Genomic DNA, 18,195 nt, shown 5'->3' with positions numbered 1-18,195 from the left:
TGGCAGTTTGTTGCAGAACTGGGTTTCCTTCTGCCTTTCACACATCAAAGCTGTAGATTGTTGTCTTGGGGAGGGGGAGGGAGGGAGGAGAAGGCAGAAGGATGACCCAGCAGTAAAATGAAAATTCCTCTTTTTCAAATTAAAAAGTTGAGGGCTGGGAGGGTGAGTACAGGCTCTTAAGCTTGAGTGTGTGTGAGTTAACCCCCCCTCTGCAAAGCTGAAGGCACCAGGGGCTGGGGCAGGGAGCTCCTGGTCCCCTTCACCATTTCCCTGCCCTGAACTGGGGGGACACACGCACCTTTCATGGGGGTGGGGAGCCCTCCCCTCTTCGGGGGGGGGGGGGGGGGGGGGCAGCGGCTGCCGGGGTGTTTGTTGCTTCATCTACCGCACTGACGCTCCCCGGGGAGGGCAGGGCTGCGCTCCAGCCCGCTTGTGCAACGTGGCCGACACGCGAGGGTGTCCCTGTCACCGCGCCCTGGCTCTGCCTGTACCGGCCCCGGGACACACACACACACACACACGCTGCTGCCCCCCCCCGTCAGTTGTGCACCCCCAAAACCATTCGCTGAGCCCCACAACCAGCCTCAACCTTCTCAGGCCTTGCGATTCTTTCCCTCCCCCGGGCCGAGACCCCCTTTCCCGGGAGGCTTCGTGTCCCGGCCGGGGGGTCCCCCCCCCCCACACGTGGGCGCCTGCACCTTGTGAATGGGCCGGGGTGGGCCCGGCGCGCCCCCGGCTCCCAGTCGCTTCGGCCAATCAGAAAATCATTCCGCCGCTCCCCTCCCTCGCCGCGCCGCCAATCAGAGGGCTGTCGCTAGGTAGATTAGAGACGGGGTTAAAACGGAGAGGGCGGGCTCGCACCCATCGTGCAAACGCCGCCAGCCAGTCAGGGCAGGAGAAGGGCGGTGATTGACGCGGTAGCGGGCTAACCAGATGGCGCGGGGCGGGGCGGCGCGCCTCGGCCCGGAGCGACGCCTCCTACAGCCAACCGCCGCGCGGGGGCGCGGCGAGGGGGCGTGTCTCGGGGCGGCGGCGCCCAATGGGGCGTGGGGGGCGGGGCGGCGGCGGTCCCGGGCGCGGGGCGGCGGCGGCGGCCGGAGTCGCCATGGGGCCGCGCGGGGCGGCGCGGCTGGCGGCGGCGATGGCGATGGCGGCGGCGGCGGCGGCGGCGCTGGGGCTGCGGGCCGGGGACCGCGACCGGGACCGGGACCCCGGCGGGGGCGAGCCGGCGGCGGCGGGAGGCGAGGCCTGCGGCGGCCTGCGCGGTGTCCCGACCGCCCTCGGCAACAACACGCACCAGGTGAGCCGGCGGGCGGGGCCGCGGGCGTGCGGACGGACGGACGGACGGACGGACAGCACACAGAGGCACCGGGGCGGGGCACCGGGGAGCCCTCCAGCCCCAGGAGCTACCGGGGACCCCTCACGGGGTCCGGGTCAGGCGGCCAGACCCCGCCTCCCCGCCCCGGCCGGAGCCTTGTGGGCTGGACGGACGGACAGACAGACAGACAGACAGACAGACAGACAGCTCCTCGTCCCCTGTGTGCTGACAGTGCCCTGACAGTGCCCGGCGCGGGCAGGTGATTTCTTGTGGGGGCAGGTTGGGTGGACGGACAGACAGACAGACAGACATTCCGCCCTACATCTCCTGGTATGGATGGACAGACAGACAGACATCCCCTTCCCTGAATCCCCTGGGACAGGCGGACAGGCAAACAGACAGATGGACAGACAGACACCCCCCGCCCCCCCCCCCCCCCCCCCCCCCCCGCCCCTACATCCCCAGGGACAGACAGACAGACTCTGCTCTCCCTGTGCCAGCTGGGGCAGGACGGGGTGGACTGACCGACATTCCCCTAAGAGACAGACAGACAGACAGACACTGTCCTGACAGCGGGGAGCAGACACGCCCCCCACCCCCCCGCCCCCAGGGACAGACTTGGGGACAGGGCGGAAGGACAGACGGACAGACAGACACCGCAGGGGGATCCCGACCTCGTCTCCCCGCAGGAGCGACAGCGGGTTGAACGTTAACCCGGGGCTGGCGCCGCGCCCCGGAGCCGTACTGGGATCTGGGGGGGGATCTGTGCCGGGATCCTTACTGGGATCTGGGGGGGGATCTGTGCCGGGATCCTTACTGGGATCCATACTGGGATCTGTGCAGGGATCTGTGCCGGGATCTGTGCCGGGATCTGTGCCGGGATCTGTGCAGGGATCCACAGCGGGATAAGTGCCAGAATCCGTGCTGGGATCAGTGCTAGGATCCAGACAGATCAGTGCTGGGATCTGTGCCGGGATCCCTGCTGGGATCAATACTAGGATCCATCCTGGGATCAGTACTGGAATCTGCGCCAGTATCCGTCCTGGGATCTGTGCTGGGATCCCTGCTGGGATCCGCTGGCTCTCGGCCGCAGGCTGCGCCCGCTCTGCCGGCCCGGCCGGTTGCTGTTGCCGCTCGGTGGCGGTGGCTTTGCCAGCCCAGTTTGGCCAGTTCTTTGACTGGTCCTGTGCCAATCCACATTTCTTTCCCCTTTTTCCCTTTTTTTTTTTTTTTTTTTTTTGCCCCCCCGGTAAGGAGATGCCTCTGGCCGCGAGGGACACGGGGACGGGGTGGCACCGCGGGGTCCCCTCCCTCCCGCCTTGCCCCCCACCTCGTGGGCGACGGGCACAGCCGTGGCCGGGGCTGCTGGCAGCTCTGTCCCCGAGATCCCCACGGGTGTCCCCAGCTGCCCCCCCAACCGCTGCCCACTCCAGCCCAGCTGCCCGGCACCCTGCCTGCTCCGGGTGGGATGTCCTGACACGGGGGGCACGGGGGCTGTGGGAGCCTTTTCCAGTGTCTGAGTGGGGTGGGGGGGGGTGGGGGGCTGAGTGACTCATGGGGGGGATCCTCTTGCACCCATGTGCCACGGGGACATTAGTGTCACCTCCCTGGGTGGGTGGCAGGGAGGTGCCGTGACTCCAGTGTCCCCTGGGGGCCCTGCTCTGCTTTTGGGGGGGGGGGGGGGACGGGGGATGGGTCCCGGTGCTTGTCCCACCCCCCCCGCTGTAGGAGCGATTTGTGATTTTGCCATCTCTCCCCTCACAGTGCGTCTTCGATGACCTTAGTGGCTCCGTGTCACTCTCCTGGGTGGGCGACAGCACCGGGGTAAGTACCGTGGGGGTGCTGGGGGGTGCATCCCCCCCCCCCCCGATGCGGCTGTGGCTCCGTTTTTAAGGGGGGGACAGGACAGCAGTGACCCCCTCCTGTGCCTGAGGGGCTGTGGGACCTGAAGCAGGGACTGGGATGGAGGGAGGGGGATGCCCGGGGAGGGGACAGCCCTTCTTCGTGGGGGGGGGTCACACACAGGGGGGAGCCCACAGCCCCGGGGGGGGGGGGGGGGGGATGCCGGAGCTCTGGGTGTGACCCTGCCTGTCCGCCTCTCCCCGCCCAGGTCATCCTGGTCCTGACGACGTTCCAGGTGCCGCTGGTGATCATGAGCTTCGGGCAATCCAAGCTCTACCGCAGGTGAGCCCCCCCGGCCCCACCTTGGGACCCCCCCCCCCACCCCGGGTAGGGGGGTGGGGGGGGGCGGGTGGGCTGAGAGCAGCCCCCGAGTCCCTGCGCTGGCTCACGGCCGTGCCGATTCCTCCCTTCCAGCGAGGACTACGGGAAAACCTTCAAGGACATCACCAGCCTCATCAACAACACCTTCATCCGGACCGAGTTCGGCATGGCTATCGGCCCGGAGAACTCGGGAAAGGTGGGAGGGGGCGGCGTGCTGGGATGCTGGCGAGCCAGGACCCCCCCCCGCCCCGCGCCCAGCAGCCCCTCACTCCAGGCTGGACGGGTCCCGGTGGTTTTTCTTCTGGAGCCCCCGGCGCAGCTGAGCCCCCCCCCCACCCCTTCCCTGCACCCAGGTCATCCTGACGGGCGACGTCTCCGGCGGCAGCCGCGGGGGCAGGATCTTCCGCTCGTCCGATTTTGCCAAGAATTTCATCCAGACGGATTTGCCCTTCCACCCCCTGGTGCAGATCACCTACCACCCCCAAAACTCGGACTGCCTGCTGGCCCTCAGCACCGAGGTGAGGGCCGGGGAGCCAGGATGAGACCCTGGCTGGGGATGGCCAAGGCTCCTGGGGCTGCTTCCCCAGGGATCAGCCGGATCGTGGCCACGTGTCCTGGGCTGCCTCCTGTGGCCCCAAGATGGGGGGGGGAGTGGAAACACAAGGTTGGGGACGGTGGGGGGGGCTGTTAGGGGTGGGGGGTTGGTTATAACCAACCTCTTGGCTCTTGCAGAATGGTCTCTGGGTCTCCAGGGATTTCGGGGAGAAGTGGGAGGAGATCCACAAAGCCGTCTGCCTGGCCAAGTGGTGAGTGGCTGCCCGCTTTTTGGCAGGGGGGGGGAAATCATTGGCGGGGGGGTGGGGGGGTGCTGATTGCAGCTTGAGGAGTCTGCGTGACACCCACCCACCCAAACCCCGCGGGGGGACGGGATGAATCTGCAGGCGGTGGCATCCTGGGCCACCGCGTCCCACCTGCTTTTGGGTGTCCCCCCCCCTCTCCCCTTCTCCTCCCCAGGGGTGCGAACGACACCATCTTCTTCACCACCTACCTGAACAACTCCTGCAGTAAGTACTTCTTGATCTCCAGTCATGTCCCTGGGGTCCCTGGCACTTTAGGGGCTCTGTGAAGGGGTGAAGCCCCCTCCCAGCAGACCCCCCCAGCAGAGAGCATGGTGGTCCCGGAATAGATTGGATGAGCTGGGAATACCCAGAGCTGGAACACTGGAGGGGGACATACTGGGACGTTGTGGGGGGGACACGGCTCTGTTGACAGCTGATGAAGCTGGAGGCAGCTCCGGGCTCGTTAATCCACCGTCCCTTCTTCTTAAGAAGCTGATCTGGGGTTACTGGAGCTAAAGAAAACCTCCGACTTCGGCAAAGCCTTCAAGGTCATCGGCACCAAGATTTATTCCTTCGGGCTGGGAGGTCGCTTTCTTTTCGCCTCCGTGATGACAGAGAAGGTCCTTGTCCCCCTTCCTGGCGCTGCTGGAGAGCGGGCAGCGGTGGCTCGTCCCTGCCTGCAGCTCTCCCCGGCGTCCCCTTCCTCTCCCTGCGAGGAGGATGAAGGATGACGATGCTTTGGTTCCCCAGGGTACCACGAGGCGCATTCATGTCTCCCTCGACCAAGGCGAGACCTGGAACATGGCCCAGCTCCCCTCCGTTGGGCACGAGCAATTTTACTCCATCCTGGCCGCTAACGACGACCTGGTGTTCATGCACGTGGACGAGCCGGGCGGTGAGTGGGGACAGGGACACATCCCGGGGCTGGGGACACAACTGGAAACCTCTCTGCAGCAAGCAAGCCAGCTCCTCACCTGAGCACGGGGCTCTCCACCCACCAGGAGCTCTGGTGTGCCTTCTCTCATTAAGGCATCGCTAATTAGCAGGCTGCTTGCTCCGGTTTGCAGCGCGCAGGGACCGTGACCGCGCTGGGTCCCTTTTGCAGCACTCAGGGGTGTCTCCGAGACACCCCGGGGGGGTTTGCTGCTGCTGGTGCCAGTCTGTGGTGCCCCGCCCCGGACCCCTCCCTCACTGCTGTCCCCGTGTCCCTCTTGCAGACACGGGTTTTGGCACCATCTACACCTCCGACGACCGCGGGATCGTCTACTCCAAGTCCTTGGAGCGGCACCTCTACACCACCACCGGCGGGGAGACCGACTTCACCAACGTCACCTCGCTGCGGGGCATCTACATCACCAGCGTCCTCTCCGAAGGTGGGCGGCCGCGTCTCCCCGTCTGTCCCCCCGGCCCCGAAACTGGGGTTGTGCCTCCCTAGGGATGGGAGCTGGGAGCTGGGGTTGCTGGAGGGGAGTGTGACCCCCGTGGGGGGTGGCGGTGAGGATGTGCTGGGCATCCTCCTGACCCCATCGGCCTCTCCCTCCTCCTCCTCCCACCAGACAACTCCATCCAGTCTGTGATCACTTTTGACCGTGGCGGGGAGTGGGTGCCGCTGCGGAAACCCAAAAACACCACCTGTGACTCCACGGCCAGGAGCAAGGAAGAGGTGGGTCTGGCCCTGGATACCCCCTGGGTATCCTCCGCCTTCCCTCCGCCAAGGGGATGCCGGGGAGCGAGCGAACCCACCCTGCAGCTCCCACCAGAGATGCTGAGGGTGTGGGGCCAGCCGTGCGTGGGCCGGGGGTCGCACCGTGGGGCAAGCCCTGAGCAGGGTGGGGGGTCCAGCACCCGCCGGGTGTTACCGGGTGAATCTTCCCGTGCCCCGTCCCCGCGGGCTCCTGGACGGGCTTTCCTCTTGCTCTTGCAGTGCAGCCTCCACATCCACGCGTCCTACAGCATCTCCCAGAAGCTGAACGTCCCCATGGCTCCCCTCTCCGAGCCCAACGCCGTCGGCATCGTCATCGCCCACGGTACCGAGCCTCGCCGGGGCGGGTGGCGGGGACACAGAGCCCCGTAGTCACACACCCGTGTGCGTATCTGTCCCCCCAATCACGCTGTGCCCCCCCCCCCCCCCCCCCTCCTCGCCCAGGGAGCGTCGGGGGGGCCATCTCGGTGATGAGCCCCGACGTCTACATCTCGGACGACGGGGGCTACACCTGGGCGCGGATGCTGGAGGGGCCGCACCATTACGCCATCCTGGACTCGGGCGGCCTCATCGTCGCCATCGAGCACACCAGCCAGCCCGTCAACGTCATCGAGTACGCGCCGGCTGCCCTTGTTGGGGAGGGGAAGGGGCTTGCTGGTTTTATTTTTGGGGGGGGGGGGGGCTCCCCAAGCTGCGGGAGGTGCCTCCCGGACCGCCTGGGTGCTGAGTGACCCCCTTGCACGCCAGGTTCTCAACAGACGAAGGGCAGTGCTGGTATCAATACACTTTCTCCAAGGATCCCATCTTCTTCACCGGCCTGGCGTCCGAGCCGGGGGCTCGCTCCATGAACGTCAGCATCTGGGGCTTCCGGGGGAGCTTCCTCTCCCGCAAGTGGGTCTCCTACACCATCGACTTCAGCGAGCTGCTCAGCAGGACCTGTGAGAGCTTGCGGGGGGGGCTGGGGACAAGCGGGGCTGGGGACAGCCAGGGCTGGGCTGGGGGATGCTCTTGCCCCCCAGGGGAGCGCGGCCCTCGGTTCCCCCGCCCGCGGGGACGGGGTGAGCGGTCGGGGTTTGGTTTCCCCCCGTGGCTCGCGCCAGGCTGGGTCCCCACCAAGCTGCCATCCCCTGGGGACCCCTCCTCAGCCGCGGCGCTGAGCCCTCTCCCTCGCAGGCGAGGACGAGGACTACACCATCTGGCTGGCGCACTCCAGCAATCCCAGCGACCCCGCTGACGGCTGCATACTGGGCTACAAGGAGCAATACCGACGGCTCCGCAAGTCCTCGGTGTGCCAGAACGGCCGGGACTACATGGTGACCAAGCAGCCGTCCGTCTGTCCCTGCACGCTGGAGGATTTCCTCTGGTACCCTCCCTTTTCGCATCTCCCACCTTCTGTCCCCATTTCAGGCGGCACCTTCCTTTAGCCCGGCTCCTGACGGGTCCCCGAGCAGGGTTTCATCTCCTTTTCCTCTTCTCCCCGCAGCGATTTTGGTTACTACCGCCCGGAGAACCAGTCTGTCTGCGTGGAGCAGCCGGAGCTGAAGGGACACGACCTGGAATTCTGCCTCTACGGCAGACGGGAGCTGCTCAAGACCAGCGGGTAAAGCTTGGCCGACGTCGATGCTGGGGGGAGGAGCAGGGTGGAACCCCCCCCCCAAAATCCCCAGGGAATCCTTCACCCTGCACCCGGCGGGGACAGATCCTGCCCCATCGCCTTGGATCGGGGCTGACGGTCCCTGGGAAGCGGCCGCTGGAGCTGGGGTTGGGGGGGGGGGGGGGGGGGTGTGTGTGTCACCAGGCATCACCTCCCCGTCTCCAGGTATCGGAAAATCCCCGGGGACAAGTGTTCGGGAGGGGACAGCCCGAGCCGGGAGGAGACGGACATGAAGAAGAAATGCACCAGCAACTTCCTCAACCCCAGCCAGCTGGTGGGTGACGGTGACACTGCCCGGGAGCGGTGACAGCGCTGGGCATCGGGCCATCGCGCCCGTGGAGCCAATAAATTGGTGGTGGGCAGGAACCGGGGCCTCCTGCCTGCCTGAATCCTGGCTGGGTGCTTGCAGGGGTGGCGTGGCTTTTATCCCCTGGGATAAACCGGGGTGCTGGTTGTGTTTTGGGGAGGGGGGGGGGGACGGACGGACGGATGACACACACGTTAGTTCCCCTCCCAGCTGTGGAGCCTTCCTCCTCTCCCCGCAGGCAGCATCCACCAGCTCCACCCCCATCATCCTGGCCGTGGTGGCCGTGCTGCTCGTCACCGTCGTGGCCGGAGTCCTCCTCATCAAGAAATACGTCTGCGGGGGCAGGTGAGGATGTCTGGCGGCTCCCCCCAGGGTGTGTGTGCCCCCCCCCCCCCCCCCCCCCCCAGATCTCTCAGCGAACCGCCCTCCCTGGTGCTGGGGAGGGAGCGGAGCACCCACGCGCCCTGCTCTGGGCAGGATGAGCGTGTGTGTGTGTGTGTGTCCCCCACCCGGGGTGGGGGGGTTGTTTGTGGAGGTACAGGCAGTGTGGTCACACGTGTGTGTGTGTGTGTGTGTCCCCCTCCCCAATCTGCTCCTGCCAGGTTCCTGGTCCATCGCTACTCCGTCCTCCGGCAGCACGCGGAGGCCAACGGGGTGGAGGGGATGGACGCGCTGGACCCCGGCACCCCGGCCGGCAAAAGCAGCTACCACGATGACTCCGACGAGGTGAGGGGGGGGGGGGGGGGCCCGGGGTGTGTGTTGTGTGTCTCCCCCCCCCACCCCAAGACCTCCGCTGGGCCGGGTGGGTGACGGGGACACGGGTGGGTGACGGTCCCGTCTCTCCCCAGGACCTCCTGGAGTAGCGACGCCGGGGACGTGGCCGCGCTGCCCCCACCCTCCGCTGCGCAGGCAGGGCCCCCCCGCACCCCCCCCCTGCCCGCTCTGCCCGGGGGGGGGCGCACACACAGGGGTTTAATTTAATATTTCCTTCCAGCCCCGGTGGGGGGAGGCTTTTATGGTCTTTTATTTTTCCCTTTTCTGGGCTGTTTTATTTTAAGGACGACTGAATAGGAACTGCTGTCCCCCGTGGGGAGCAGCTCCCCCCCCTGACCCCCCCCCTAAGGGCAGTGTCGTCCCCGGGGTGCTGGGGACGAGCCCTGAGGTGTATCCGCTGCCGGGGGGGGGGGGCTTGGTAGGGGGGTCACAGCCAGGCTTGCCTGCAGCTCCCGGCCCTGCTGCCTGTTTCTTCTCCAAAGCAATACGAGCCGGGCTGCCAGGGCCCCCCCGTGCCCCCCCAGCTTGAGTGGGGGGGGTCCCTATGGCTGTGGGTAATGGCTCAGCTCTCCCCTCCTGCCCCCCCCCCCCATCCAACCCCCCCCCCGGGCTGGCCTTGGCCGAGGGAAACGCAGCAATAATGAATTAAAGCTTGAAGTTCTTTACCAAGGGGCTGCGGGGGGGGGGGGGGTGGCTCAGCCCCAGACCCCCCCCCCCCGGCCCCTCCCCTGCTTGCACCCTGCCAGGTTCTGGTCCCAGCACTGTTACAGTCTCCTTACACTGGAAATCCCCTTTTTTTTGGGGGGGAGGGGGAACATGGATACAACAGCCCCCCACCTCCCAGCCAGGGTGCGGGGGGGTTTTTTTGTGACACCCCCCCCCGCTGGGATGCAGGGGCTTTGCCTGACACACACCCCCCCCCCCTCAAACTGGGGCACAGGGTGCATTGGGATGGGGGGGTGCACTAGGAGGAGGGGGTACAGACCATCCCGGCCCCCCCCCTGCCCCCCCCCCCGCCCCTCAACCCCTCACGACCCACCACGGCTAATCGCGATACGGCCGTGCTGTCGTGACACGTGGCTTCCGCTCTCGCCCCAGGGATTGGGCAAAGCCTGCTGCCCCCCCCGCCCCCCCCCCGGCATGGCACGACCGCCGGTGGGATGAAGGGGGGGGGGGGGGGGGGCCCAGCACCTCTTGCATGTGCTTCAGCGTGGGGACAGAGCGTAACCCCCTAACGAAAAGCCATAGCCCTGTGCCCCCCCCCCGGCCCCCCCCCCCGGCCTGGCTGGGGACGGGAGGTGGGGGGGGGACGGACACACCAAGGCCAGTGCAGAGTCCTGTAAATAAACCTGGATGTGTTATAACTTTGTACTGGTATTTTTCTGTATATTTGCAATATTTGGGTTATTAGAAATAAAGCCAAAACAGACCCTGTGTGCCCTTCTGTGTCGGGGGGGGGGGGGGGGGGGAGGGACGGGGGGGACAGGGATGGAGGGGGGGGTCACCCCTTGCAGGGGTAGTGCTGGAGGGGCCCCGGGGGCGGCGGTAATTAAAAAGACTATAATTTATTCTGGTTTAAGGCAACTCAATACAAACCCACAGCAGACGCACACGTGACAGTGGGGGGGCGGGGGGGGGCACGGAGAGGGACCGTCCATGCAAGTAGAAAAGTGAAGGGACACACACACACACACACACACAAAAAAGGATCTGGGACCTCCCCCCCCCCCCCCCCCGCCCCCCGGAGCAGCTGGCACTCGCTGCAGGAGGATGGGGGAGCTTATGGGTCTGGGGGGGCCGTGGGGGGGGTGAGGGGGGTGGGGCATGCGTCACTCCTGGGGGCTGGGGATGCTCTGAATGTCACCAGGGCCACCGGAGGGGACCCCACGCTCTGGGGGGGGGGGTGGGTGTGTTTGAAAAGGGCAGGTGGGGGCAGGGGGGCTCCTGCCCACCCTGGGTCTGTGCTCAAAAATTTTGGGGGGGGGGGGGGGGGGCGGGGCTGAGGACCACCCTGCTCCTTTTTTTAGGGGGCAGGATACGGCCCTTGGCACCAGTCTGGGGTGTGCCAGGATGGGGACAAGCCACTTCGGGGGGGGGGGGGGGGGGGGGGGGCTGCCACAGCTAACACCAGCAAAGGTCCCTCCACTTCCCCCCCCCCCCCCCCCAGGAACCCCAGAAAAGGTGTTTTATGGGGGTTGGGGGGGGGAGCCCCCCCAGGGCCCTGGCAGGATCCTACTGTCTTTTATCCCTTGAAAAAGGAAAGGGGGGGGGGGAGGGAAGGTGAGTGGGGCTTGGAAAACATCCAAGCCTGGGGGGTTGCGGTGGGGGGGATGTGGGGTGCCAGGCGAGGGGGTGGTCAGGGCTGGGGGGGCAGCGGGGGGTCGGGGGGGTCGGGGCTGGGGGGTGCTGGCTGGGGTTTGATGCCCCGCGCCTTCATGTAGGAGATGAACTGGTCGGGGATCTCGGCCAGGACGTCCTTGGCCAGTCGCGCCATGCTCAGCACTGGGCTGCCCCCCCCGTCCATGTAGTCACGGAAGGGGACGAACTGGGGGGGACACACACACACACACGATCTGGGGGGGGTCCCAGGGTCTGCTCTTGGCCCAGTGTGTCCCCCCCTCACTGCAGCCCCAACGTCCCAGTTTCCCCATCCCGCCCTGTCCCGGTGTGTCCCCAAATCCCCGTCCACCCCCCCATCCCAGTGCACCCCCACATCCAGGTACATCCCAAGCGCCAGTGCCCCCCTTTTTTTTTTCCACTGCAGCCCCCCCCCCCATCCCAGCACACCTCCTCCATGTCCCAATGCCTCCCCCAAAATGTCCTAGTGCGTCCCCTCAGTGGCCCAGTGCCCTCCCATTTCCCAGTACATGCCCCATGATGTCCCAGTGCCCCCCCCCCCGTCCTGGTGCACGCCCCCCCCCGCTCCCCATGTCCCGGCACACCCCTGTGTCCCAGTTCCCCCCCCCAAATCCTGCTACAGCCCCCAACACCCAGTCCATCTCGTCGTCCCTCCACGCTGGGTTCAGGCAGTGGCCCCCAGGAGCAACGGGGCCGATTTGGGGTGCCCGGGGCACCCCACCATGCCGGGCCAGGGGAGGGGGGGAGAGGGGGGGGGTTCCCAATCCCCACATCACGGTGGTGGTGGTGGGGGGGGGGGGCGTTGGTACCTGCACGATGTCACGCTCGGCTACTTTGCCGCGGGAGGAGATGCGGATGTCATCACCGTCCAGCTCCACCATGGCTGTGGGGGGGTGGGGGGAGCCCGACGGGGGGGTGAGCAGCATCCAAATCACCCCCCCACCACAGGGTGGGACCCCTTTAATCCCCGCTCCTCCCCCCCCCCCCCCAGCCCCGGCAGCTGCAGGCAGGGGAGCGGGGCTGATTCATCAGTGGCAATTACTGGGGGAGTTTTAATTTGGCTTCGCTGCCTGCTGGGTGGCAGAGCAGCCGGCTGCTGGTGAGGGGGGGGGGGGGGGGGGCGCTGCCTATGTGTCCGTCCCCCCACCCCCAACACACCCCGGGGGGGGGCTCATTCAGCCCTAACGAACGGCAGTGCTCATAACCACCCGCACACGCTGGCTTGCGGCAAATCCCGATGAGCCCCAACAAATTCAACTCATATTTCCCTGGTAGCCACAGGCAGCTGCAGCCCCCACCCCGACCACGCACCATTCCCCCCCCCCACCTCCCCCCCCGGGGGTGCTGAGCCTGGATGGGATGGGGGTAGCCACAGCCTTACCATCGAACTCAGCCTGGCCGACCCCCACGATGATGATGGACATGGGGAGCTTGGCAGCCTGGGCGGGGGGGGGCGGGGGGAGGAAAAAAAAAAAAAAAAAAAAGGAAAAAAGGCACCAAATGTAATGGTCTTGCAGCCCCCTCCCACCCTACCATTAACCCCCCCAGCACCCCGGGGTTCAACGCCTTTGCCCTGGGAGGGGAATAGGATGACACCCCTTGGGCTGCTGCCTGCTGCCCCCCTGCATGGGAGGGGGGGGCTGATGCGGGGGGGGGGGGGGGCACAGATCACCCCACCACTTTGCCTGCTCCGTTTCGGGCCTCATCGCTGCCCCCGCCCGGGGTGGGGATGGGCACCCCACGTTTTGGGCACCCTGCACCTGGGATGGGCAATCCTGTGCTCGGTGGCACCGTGACCACCCCCCCCCAGCCCCCCCTCCCCAAGCCCCCCCCCCCCCCCAGCCCCTCGGCACAGCACGGTGCTCCCAGAGCAGCACCAGCCTCCAGAACCAACCCCAAAGGGCACCCCCGGCCCTTAAATAAAACAGAAAACCATTATTACCAGTGCTGCTCTCCCTCCTGCACCCCCCCCCCGGGAGCTCCCCCCATGCATCGGGGGGGGGGGGGGCACCACCACTCCCACTGCTCCCCCTCCCAGCATCCCTGCTCAGCGCCAGCATCCCCAACCTTCCTGCTGCCTCCGGTATGGGGGAGCGGAGATGGGGCTGAGCTGCTGCAAAAGGGAGACTGAGAGATGGAGGAGGAGGAGGAGGAGGAAGAATAAAGCTCCCAGCTCGCCCAGGGTGCTGGGCTGAGTGTGGGGGGGGGACTCGGTGGGCAGGTTTGGGGGCAAAGGTGTTGCTGGCGCCTGCCAAGATTCTGAAATTGCTTTTTCTTTTGCAGACCCCGCGTGGGGAGGGGGCAGGAGCCGGTATCTCGGGGCACCCTGTGCACCCAGCCGGTTGTTAACACCCACCGTGGGGTACCCCGTGCCGGTGGTTGCACCCACACACCTCGCTGCACCCCGGCAGGGGCACCCCAAGCTCTGGATGGTTGGGGCCCCCTGAAATCTCGGGGGGGGGGGTTCCCCAGCCAGTTCCTGCACCCACACAGCTCTCAGCACCCCGTCCACCCAGCCGGTTGGTGCACCCACCGTGGGGTACCCCGTGCCGGTGGTTGCACCCACACACCTCGCTGCACCCCGGCAGGGGCACCCCAAGCTCTGGCTGGTTGGGGCCCCCTGAAATCTCGGGGGGGGGGGGGGGGGGGCTCCCCAGCCGGTTCCTGCACCCACACAGCTCTCAGCACCCCGTGCACCCAGCCGGTTGGTGCACCCACCGTGGGGTACCCCGTGCCGGTGGTTGCACACACACATCTCTCAGCACCCCGTGCACCCTGATGGTCGGTGCACCCCAACCCCGGCTGGCCCCGGGACACCCCGTCTTGCGGGACTCACGTTGACGATGGCCTCCTTGGTCTGCGCCATGTCCGAGATGACGCCGTCGGTGATGATGAGCAGCACGAAGTACTGGGACCCATCCAGCACTGCCGCCGCTGAGCTATTGGGGGGGGGGGGGGACACCCCCCATGAGGGACCCCGGGGTGGGAAAAAAAACCCCGGGGGTGGGGGTGGGGGGTGCTGGGACCCCCTTACCGGGCGACGTGGTTGACCACGGGGGCGAAATTGGTGGGTCCGTAGAGCTGGACGCTGCGCAGGCTGCGGTGATACGCCTCCAGGACGCCCTCGATGCCGCTGCACGCCGGGTTGGCCGCGTCACCGTTCTGCGGGGCGGCAAACGGCGGTGACCAGGGCGAGGCCACCCCGTTCCATCCCCCCCCTCCAACCAAACCCCGGGGTGGGGGGGGGGGGGGGCCCGCCGCGTCCCTTGGGACGGACCCCCCCCCTCACCAGCGGGAACTCGTGGGACACGTGTCCGTCCGGCGGGATCTTGGCGCCGAAGCCGAGGGCCGGGAACATCTTGTCGCTGTCGTAGTCCTGGATGATCTCGCCCACCGCCTTGAGGGCCATGGTGTAGGCGTTGAGCTGGTAGGGGCTCAGGTAGTGCAGCGAGGTGGACTGCGAGGGGTTCCCTGCGTGGGCGGGGGGCTCAGCCAGGCCGGGTGTGTGTGTCCCCCCCAGTGGTTTAATGAGCCCCTGACCCCCCTCTCCTCATTAAATAGCGCCCAAGGGCAGGGGACACACACACACACAGCCCCGCGCTCACCGTTGGATGCGGTGAAGTCGATGGCCACCGTGAAGTTGATTTGGGTCCTGGAGTTGGGGGCCGGGGCAGAAAAAGCGGGTTTAGGGGTCTGGGGTGAGGCAGGATGCGACCCGTGGGGATGGGGAGGGGTGGGGATGACGGGGATGGACACAGGCCCCTCTCCCCAAGGCCAGCCCACCCCTCCCCGGGCGCTCGCCAAATTCAGAGCACCCCCAAATCTCCTTGTGCTGAGGTTTCACCCCCCTCCCCTGCACCCAAAGGTGCAGCTGTGGGTGCTGGGGACACCCTGCCCAGGACACCGCTGGCTCCAGTGCAGCCCCCAGGATACAGTTGGGGAAACTGAGGCACGTCGTGTGTGTACCCCCCCAACTCTCCCCCCACCTCGCTCACCCGCCCCTGATGTAGTCCAGGAAGGTGTGGTCAGACTCCACCGCGAAGGACAGCAGTGTCACCTGCCAGGGACAAGGGGCTGAGTTGGGGGGACAGTGGCTGCACCCCCCCCCATGCCCCCTCCCCATGTGTGTCCCCCCCTCCATCCTCACCGTCCCCGAATTCAGGTACTTCTTCTTCTTCATCTTCTTCCTGGGGTTCACCACCTGAGGGGGTGGGGGGTGGGCAGGGAGGGGAGCTGCTCCCCACAGGAGCCGCAGCACCCCAGGGTGCGGGGGGGGGGGGGCACCACGGGGACTGTAACCCCCCCGGGGTGCAGCGCAGGGGGGCTGTGGCACTTGGGGGGTGCAGCCCAGGCACCCCTGGGTGCAGCACGGGGACCATAAAGCCCAGGGGTGCAGCACAGGGACCGTGACACCCACGGGTGCAGCACCCTGGGGACTGTAACACCCATGGGTGCAGCTGGACACCCCACCCCCCCCTCCCTCCCCCCACCCCCATGGGTCCCCGTCCCCGCTCTTCAGCCTCACCTCGTAGACGTTGAACTGGCTCTGTCCCCGTGCCAGCTCCCGGTAGCTGGTGGTGAACTCCCCGATGAAGTCATGGCTGCGGGGCGAGGCGGGGGGGGTGTGTGACACCGTCAGCTGGGGAGGGGGTCCGGGGGTGGGGGGGGATCCCCCCAGGGCTCACCTGCCATCGCGGTCCCAGTCATACACCTCCACCTTGATGGCTCTGCAAGGCAAAGGGGGGGGTGGTGGTGTTCAGAACCACCTCCCGGCACCCCCAAAACCCCAGACCCCCCACCCCGGGGGGCTGTGATGGGTCCCTGGGGCCGCCCCCGGCGCCTGCTCCCCGTGGGTTTGTTTTGACGCCTCCGTGGGCCTTTTCCTCCTCCTTCCTCCTCCTCAGGCTTTTTCGGTGGGATATTTTTATCCACCGTTGCCACAGCAACGTCCGACACGGGGCCAAGCCAGCGGCGCGACGCCGCTGAGCTTTGTTCACCAGGACACGCAGGCGGTGACTCCGGTTTTGGAAGGGGGATAATAGCTCTGTGATGGCGATGGAGCCCATTGCCCAGATGGGTAAACCGAGGCAGGCAGCGTGGGGGAAGGAGGGGGGGGGGGCGGGGAGTGGGCTGCTTGGAGGGCTTGGGTATCAGCGTAGGTACCACAGAGACTGCGGGAAGAGGGAGCAGAGCGGCCGCCCTCGCCTGCCGCGGAGGACCCGGCGCTCACCGGTCGTAGTCGCCGTTGCAGAGGGCGCGCACCGGGATGGCGAACGCCTGCCACACCGGGTTCAGCGTGTTCCGCACCACCTCCGTCTTGTGGCAGATGGTGAAGCTGGGGGGGGGGGGGGGGGGACAGACACACGGACACACACACACACGGGGGTCACCCCCTGATGGAAAAACCCCCCCCACCCCATCACCCCACGGGTGATTTTTGGAGACACCCCCCCCCCCAATTAAAGCCAGCCCAGCCCCATCAGCGGTCCCTGAGGTGGCCCACGCCGGGGGCTGTGTCCTCCTGCCCTGATGCAGGGGGGGTGTCACTGCGTTTTGGGGGGGGGGGGGGGGGGCGCAGGGGGGGACGGGGAGGGTGCCACTCACGTCCCGTCCTCGTTGCTGCGGTAGAAGACCATGAAGGGGTCGGATTTCCCGAAGAAATCCTTCTTGTCCAGCTTGTTGGCGCAGAACTGCAGCGTGGCCACGTCCTGCGGTGAGGACGGGGGGGGGGGGGTCACCCACCCGCACCCCCCTGGGGACATCGCGGGGGGGGGGTGGGGGGTGGGGGGGGGGCAGGTTCCTGCGTGGGTGCTGCTCAGTGTGGGGCTGAGGGGACCCAAGACCCATGGGACACACTATGGGGACAGCCGTGACCCTCATCCTCCTCACCCTAGAGTGAGGAAGGCCCCGGGGGGGGGGGGGGTCGCAGCCCCCCAACATCGTGTCCCCAAATTGTGTGTGTCCCCCCCCCCCCAGAGCCATGGCTCACCCGGCAGTTGCCCAGCTCTTCAGCGAGGAGGATGATGGTGCCGCACTTCTTCCCGGGGATGCCGCTGCCAGGAGGGACCGTGAGCCAGGGGTGGAGGCGGGGTGGGGGACACACACACACGGTGACCTGGGGGGGGGTGTCTGTGTCCCCCCCGTCCATCCCCCCCCAGGGCTGGGCACCCCAAAACTCACCCATTGGAGACAGCTGGAGCGGGTCTCCTGCCCCGAGCGTGCGTGGTGACCGTCCCCATCCTGCTGGGACACAGACCAAGGGGTGATGGAGGGGACACCTGACACCCCCCCCCCCCCCAAAAAAGAAAACAGAGCCCCCCCATGGGGAAACTGAGGCAGGGTAGGGGAGACGGGGAGCCCGGGGCAGCCCGGAGCCAGGGCTGTCGGCACCGGGGTCTGGTCTCCATCCTGGACACCCGGATAAGGACCCAGGCGCCTGCCAGCACTGGGGGGGGGGGGGGACATGGGGACACCGGGCAGCCAGCCCAGCACAGGGCCCCCCCCCCACCCCCCCCAGGGGGGGGAAACCGAGGCACGGGGGCTCACGTCAGGGGCTTCTCCAGGCGGCTGCCGGCCGAGCCCACGATCTCCCCCAGGGTGCAGAAAGCCTGGCCGAGGAAATCCTGCGGAGCCGCGGTGTCACCGGGGTCTGTCCCTGTCCCCGTCCCCAGCCCCAGGGGTGGTGGGGGACGGGGGGGGCGTGGGGGGGGGCGCAGATACAACGGTGCCGGCCCCGCACTTACGTGCTTGGAGAGGTCGGGGCTTTTGGAGTCCACATCGTACCTGGGGACAGAGCAGGGGACCCGTGGCCGGGGCAGTGGGGATGATGGGGTGGCCTTGGGGACAAGGGCGGTGATGGCACGGGAATGGGGATGAGGACAGGGAGGGGGACAAGGACAGGGGCTGGGTAGTGACAAGGACGCTCCTGGGACAGGCGCCAGCACCCGCCTGGCACCCCCCAGGCACGGCTGGGCCACCGCACCCAGCCCCGCAGCGGGGGGGGGACCGCGGTGCAGGGGG

The 18,195-nt window shown here is 67.3% G+C and overlaps 2 protein-coding genes across 5 annotated transcripts; one reads left to right on the top strand and one right to left on the bottom strand.

Annotated features, from left to right (window-relative positions):
• The first annotated feature begins 1,159 nt into the window (after positions 1 to 1,159).
• Positions 1,160 to 10,181, top strand: SORT1 (sortilin 1). 3 transcript variants are annotated; one of them, XM_042800204.1, is made up of 20 exons: positions 1,160 to 1,300; positions 3,083 to 3,142; positions 3,429 to 3,502; positions 3,635 to 3,737; positions 3,895 to 4,059; positions 4,274 to 4,347; positions 4,556 to 4,605; positions 4,873 to 5,000; positions 5,131 to 5,275; positions 5,598 to 5,753; positions 5,937 to 6,043; positions 6,305 to 6,407; positions 6,527 to 6,695; positions 6,830 to 7,020; positions 7,256 to 7,445; positions 7,566 to 7,682; positions 7,902 to 8,010; positions 8,282 to 8,388; positions 8,646 to 8,769; positions 8,892 to 10,181. In XM_042800204.1, exons 3-20 carry the CDS (start codon positions 3,471 to 3,473, stop codon positions 8,904 to 8,906), a joined length of 2,085 nt encoding a protein of 694 aa, XP_042656138.1. In that variant the 5' UTR covers positions 1,160 to 1,300; positions 3,083 to 3,142; positions 3,429 to 3,470; the 3' UTR covers positions 8,907 to 10,181. The 3 variants fall into 3 exon arrangements, with proteins under 3 accessions (XP_042656138.1, XP_042656140.1, XP_042656139.1); XM_042800206.1 differs by having other exon boundaries at positions 1,165 to 1,300; positions 4,870 to 5,000; XM_042800205.1 differs by lacking the exon at positions 1,160 to 1,300 and adding an exon at positions 1,560 to 1,577 and having other exon boundaries at positions 4,870 to 5,000.
• Positions 9,483 to 17,941, bottom strand: LOC116963048 (copine-5-like). Of its 2 annotated transcripts, none has more exons than XM_042800212.1 (16): positions 17,919 to 17,941; positions 17,356 to 17,798; positions 17,165 to 17,228; positions 16,780 to 16,883; positions 16,406 to 16,510; positions 15,861 to 15,902; positions 15,701 to 15,776; positions 15,323 to 15,376; positions 15,171 to 15,232; positions 14,781 to 14,827; positions 14,465 to 14,646; positions 14,210 to 14,337; positions 14,012 to 14,114; positions 12,557 to 12,614; positions 11,985 to 12,058; positions 9,483 to 11,362 (listed from the first exon to the last, which is right to left on the bottom strand). In XM_042800212.1, exons 2-16 carry the CDS (start codon positions 17,580 to 17,582, stop codon positions 11,174 to 11,176), a joined length of 1,515 nt encoding a protein of 504 aa, XP_042656146.1. In that variant the 5' UTR covers positions 17,583 to 17,798; positions 17,919 to 17,941; the 3' UTR covers positions 9,483 to 11,173. The 2 variants fall into 2 exon arrangements, with proteins under 2 accessions (XP_042656146.1, XP_042656147.1); XM_042800213.1 differs by having other exon boundaries at positions 11,246 to 11,390.
• Positions 17,942 to 18,195: the final 254 nt, after the last annotated feature.

The sequence above is a fragment of the Tyto alba genome, unplaced genomic scaffold (genome assembly GCF_018691265.1).
Source record: "Tyto alba isolate M040663 unplaced genomic scaffold, T.alba_DEE_v4.0 Super-Scaffold_30, whole genome shotgun sequence".
NCBI classification, from domain to species: domain Eukaryota; kingdom Metazoa; phylum Chordata; class Aves; order Strigiformes; family Tytonidae; genus Tyto; species Tyto alba.
Note: the sequence above shows the minus strand (reverse complement) of the source record. Positions and strands in the feature narration are given on the sequence as shown.

Excerpts from the sequence above, each read along its gene's own strand:
- LOC116963048 (XM_042800212.1), bottom strand. The coding sequence starts at position 17,582 with ATGGAGACCAGACCCCGGTGCCGACAGCCCTGGCTCCGGGCTGCCCCG. Across the intron at positions 15,777-15,860 it reads GACTGGGACCGCGATGGCAG|CCATGACTTCATCGGGGAGT; the intron begins GTGAGCCCTGGG and ends CTCGCCCCGCAG. Across the intron at positions 11,363-11,984 it reads CCGAGCGTGACATCGTGCAG|TTCGTCCCCTTCCGTGACTA; the intron begins GTACCAACGCCC and ends TGTCCCCCCCAG.
- SORT1 (XM_042800206.1), top strand. The coding sequence starts at position 3,471 with ATGAGCTTCGGGCAATCCAAGCTCTACCGCAG. Across the intron at positions 5,276-5,597 it reads GCACGTGGACGAGCCGGGCG|ACACGGGTTTTGGCACCATC; the intron begins GTGAGTGGGGAC and ends TCCCTCTTGCAG. Across the intron at positions 6,408-6,526 it reads CGGCATCGTCATCGCCCACG|GGAGCGTCGGGGGGGCCATC; the intron begins GTACCGAGCCTC and ends CTCCTCGCCCAG.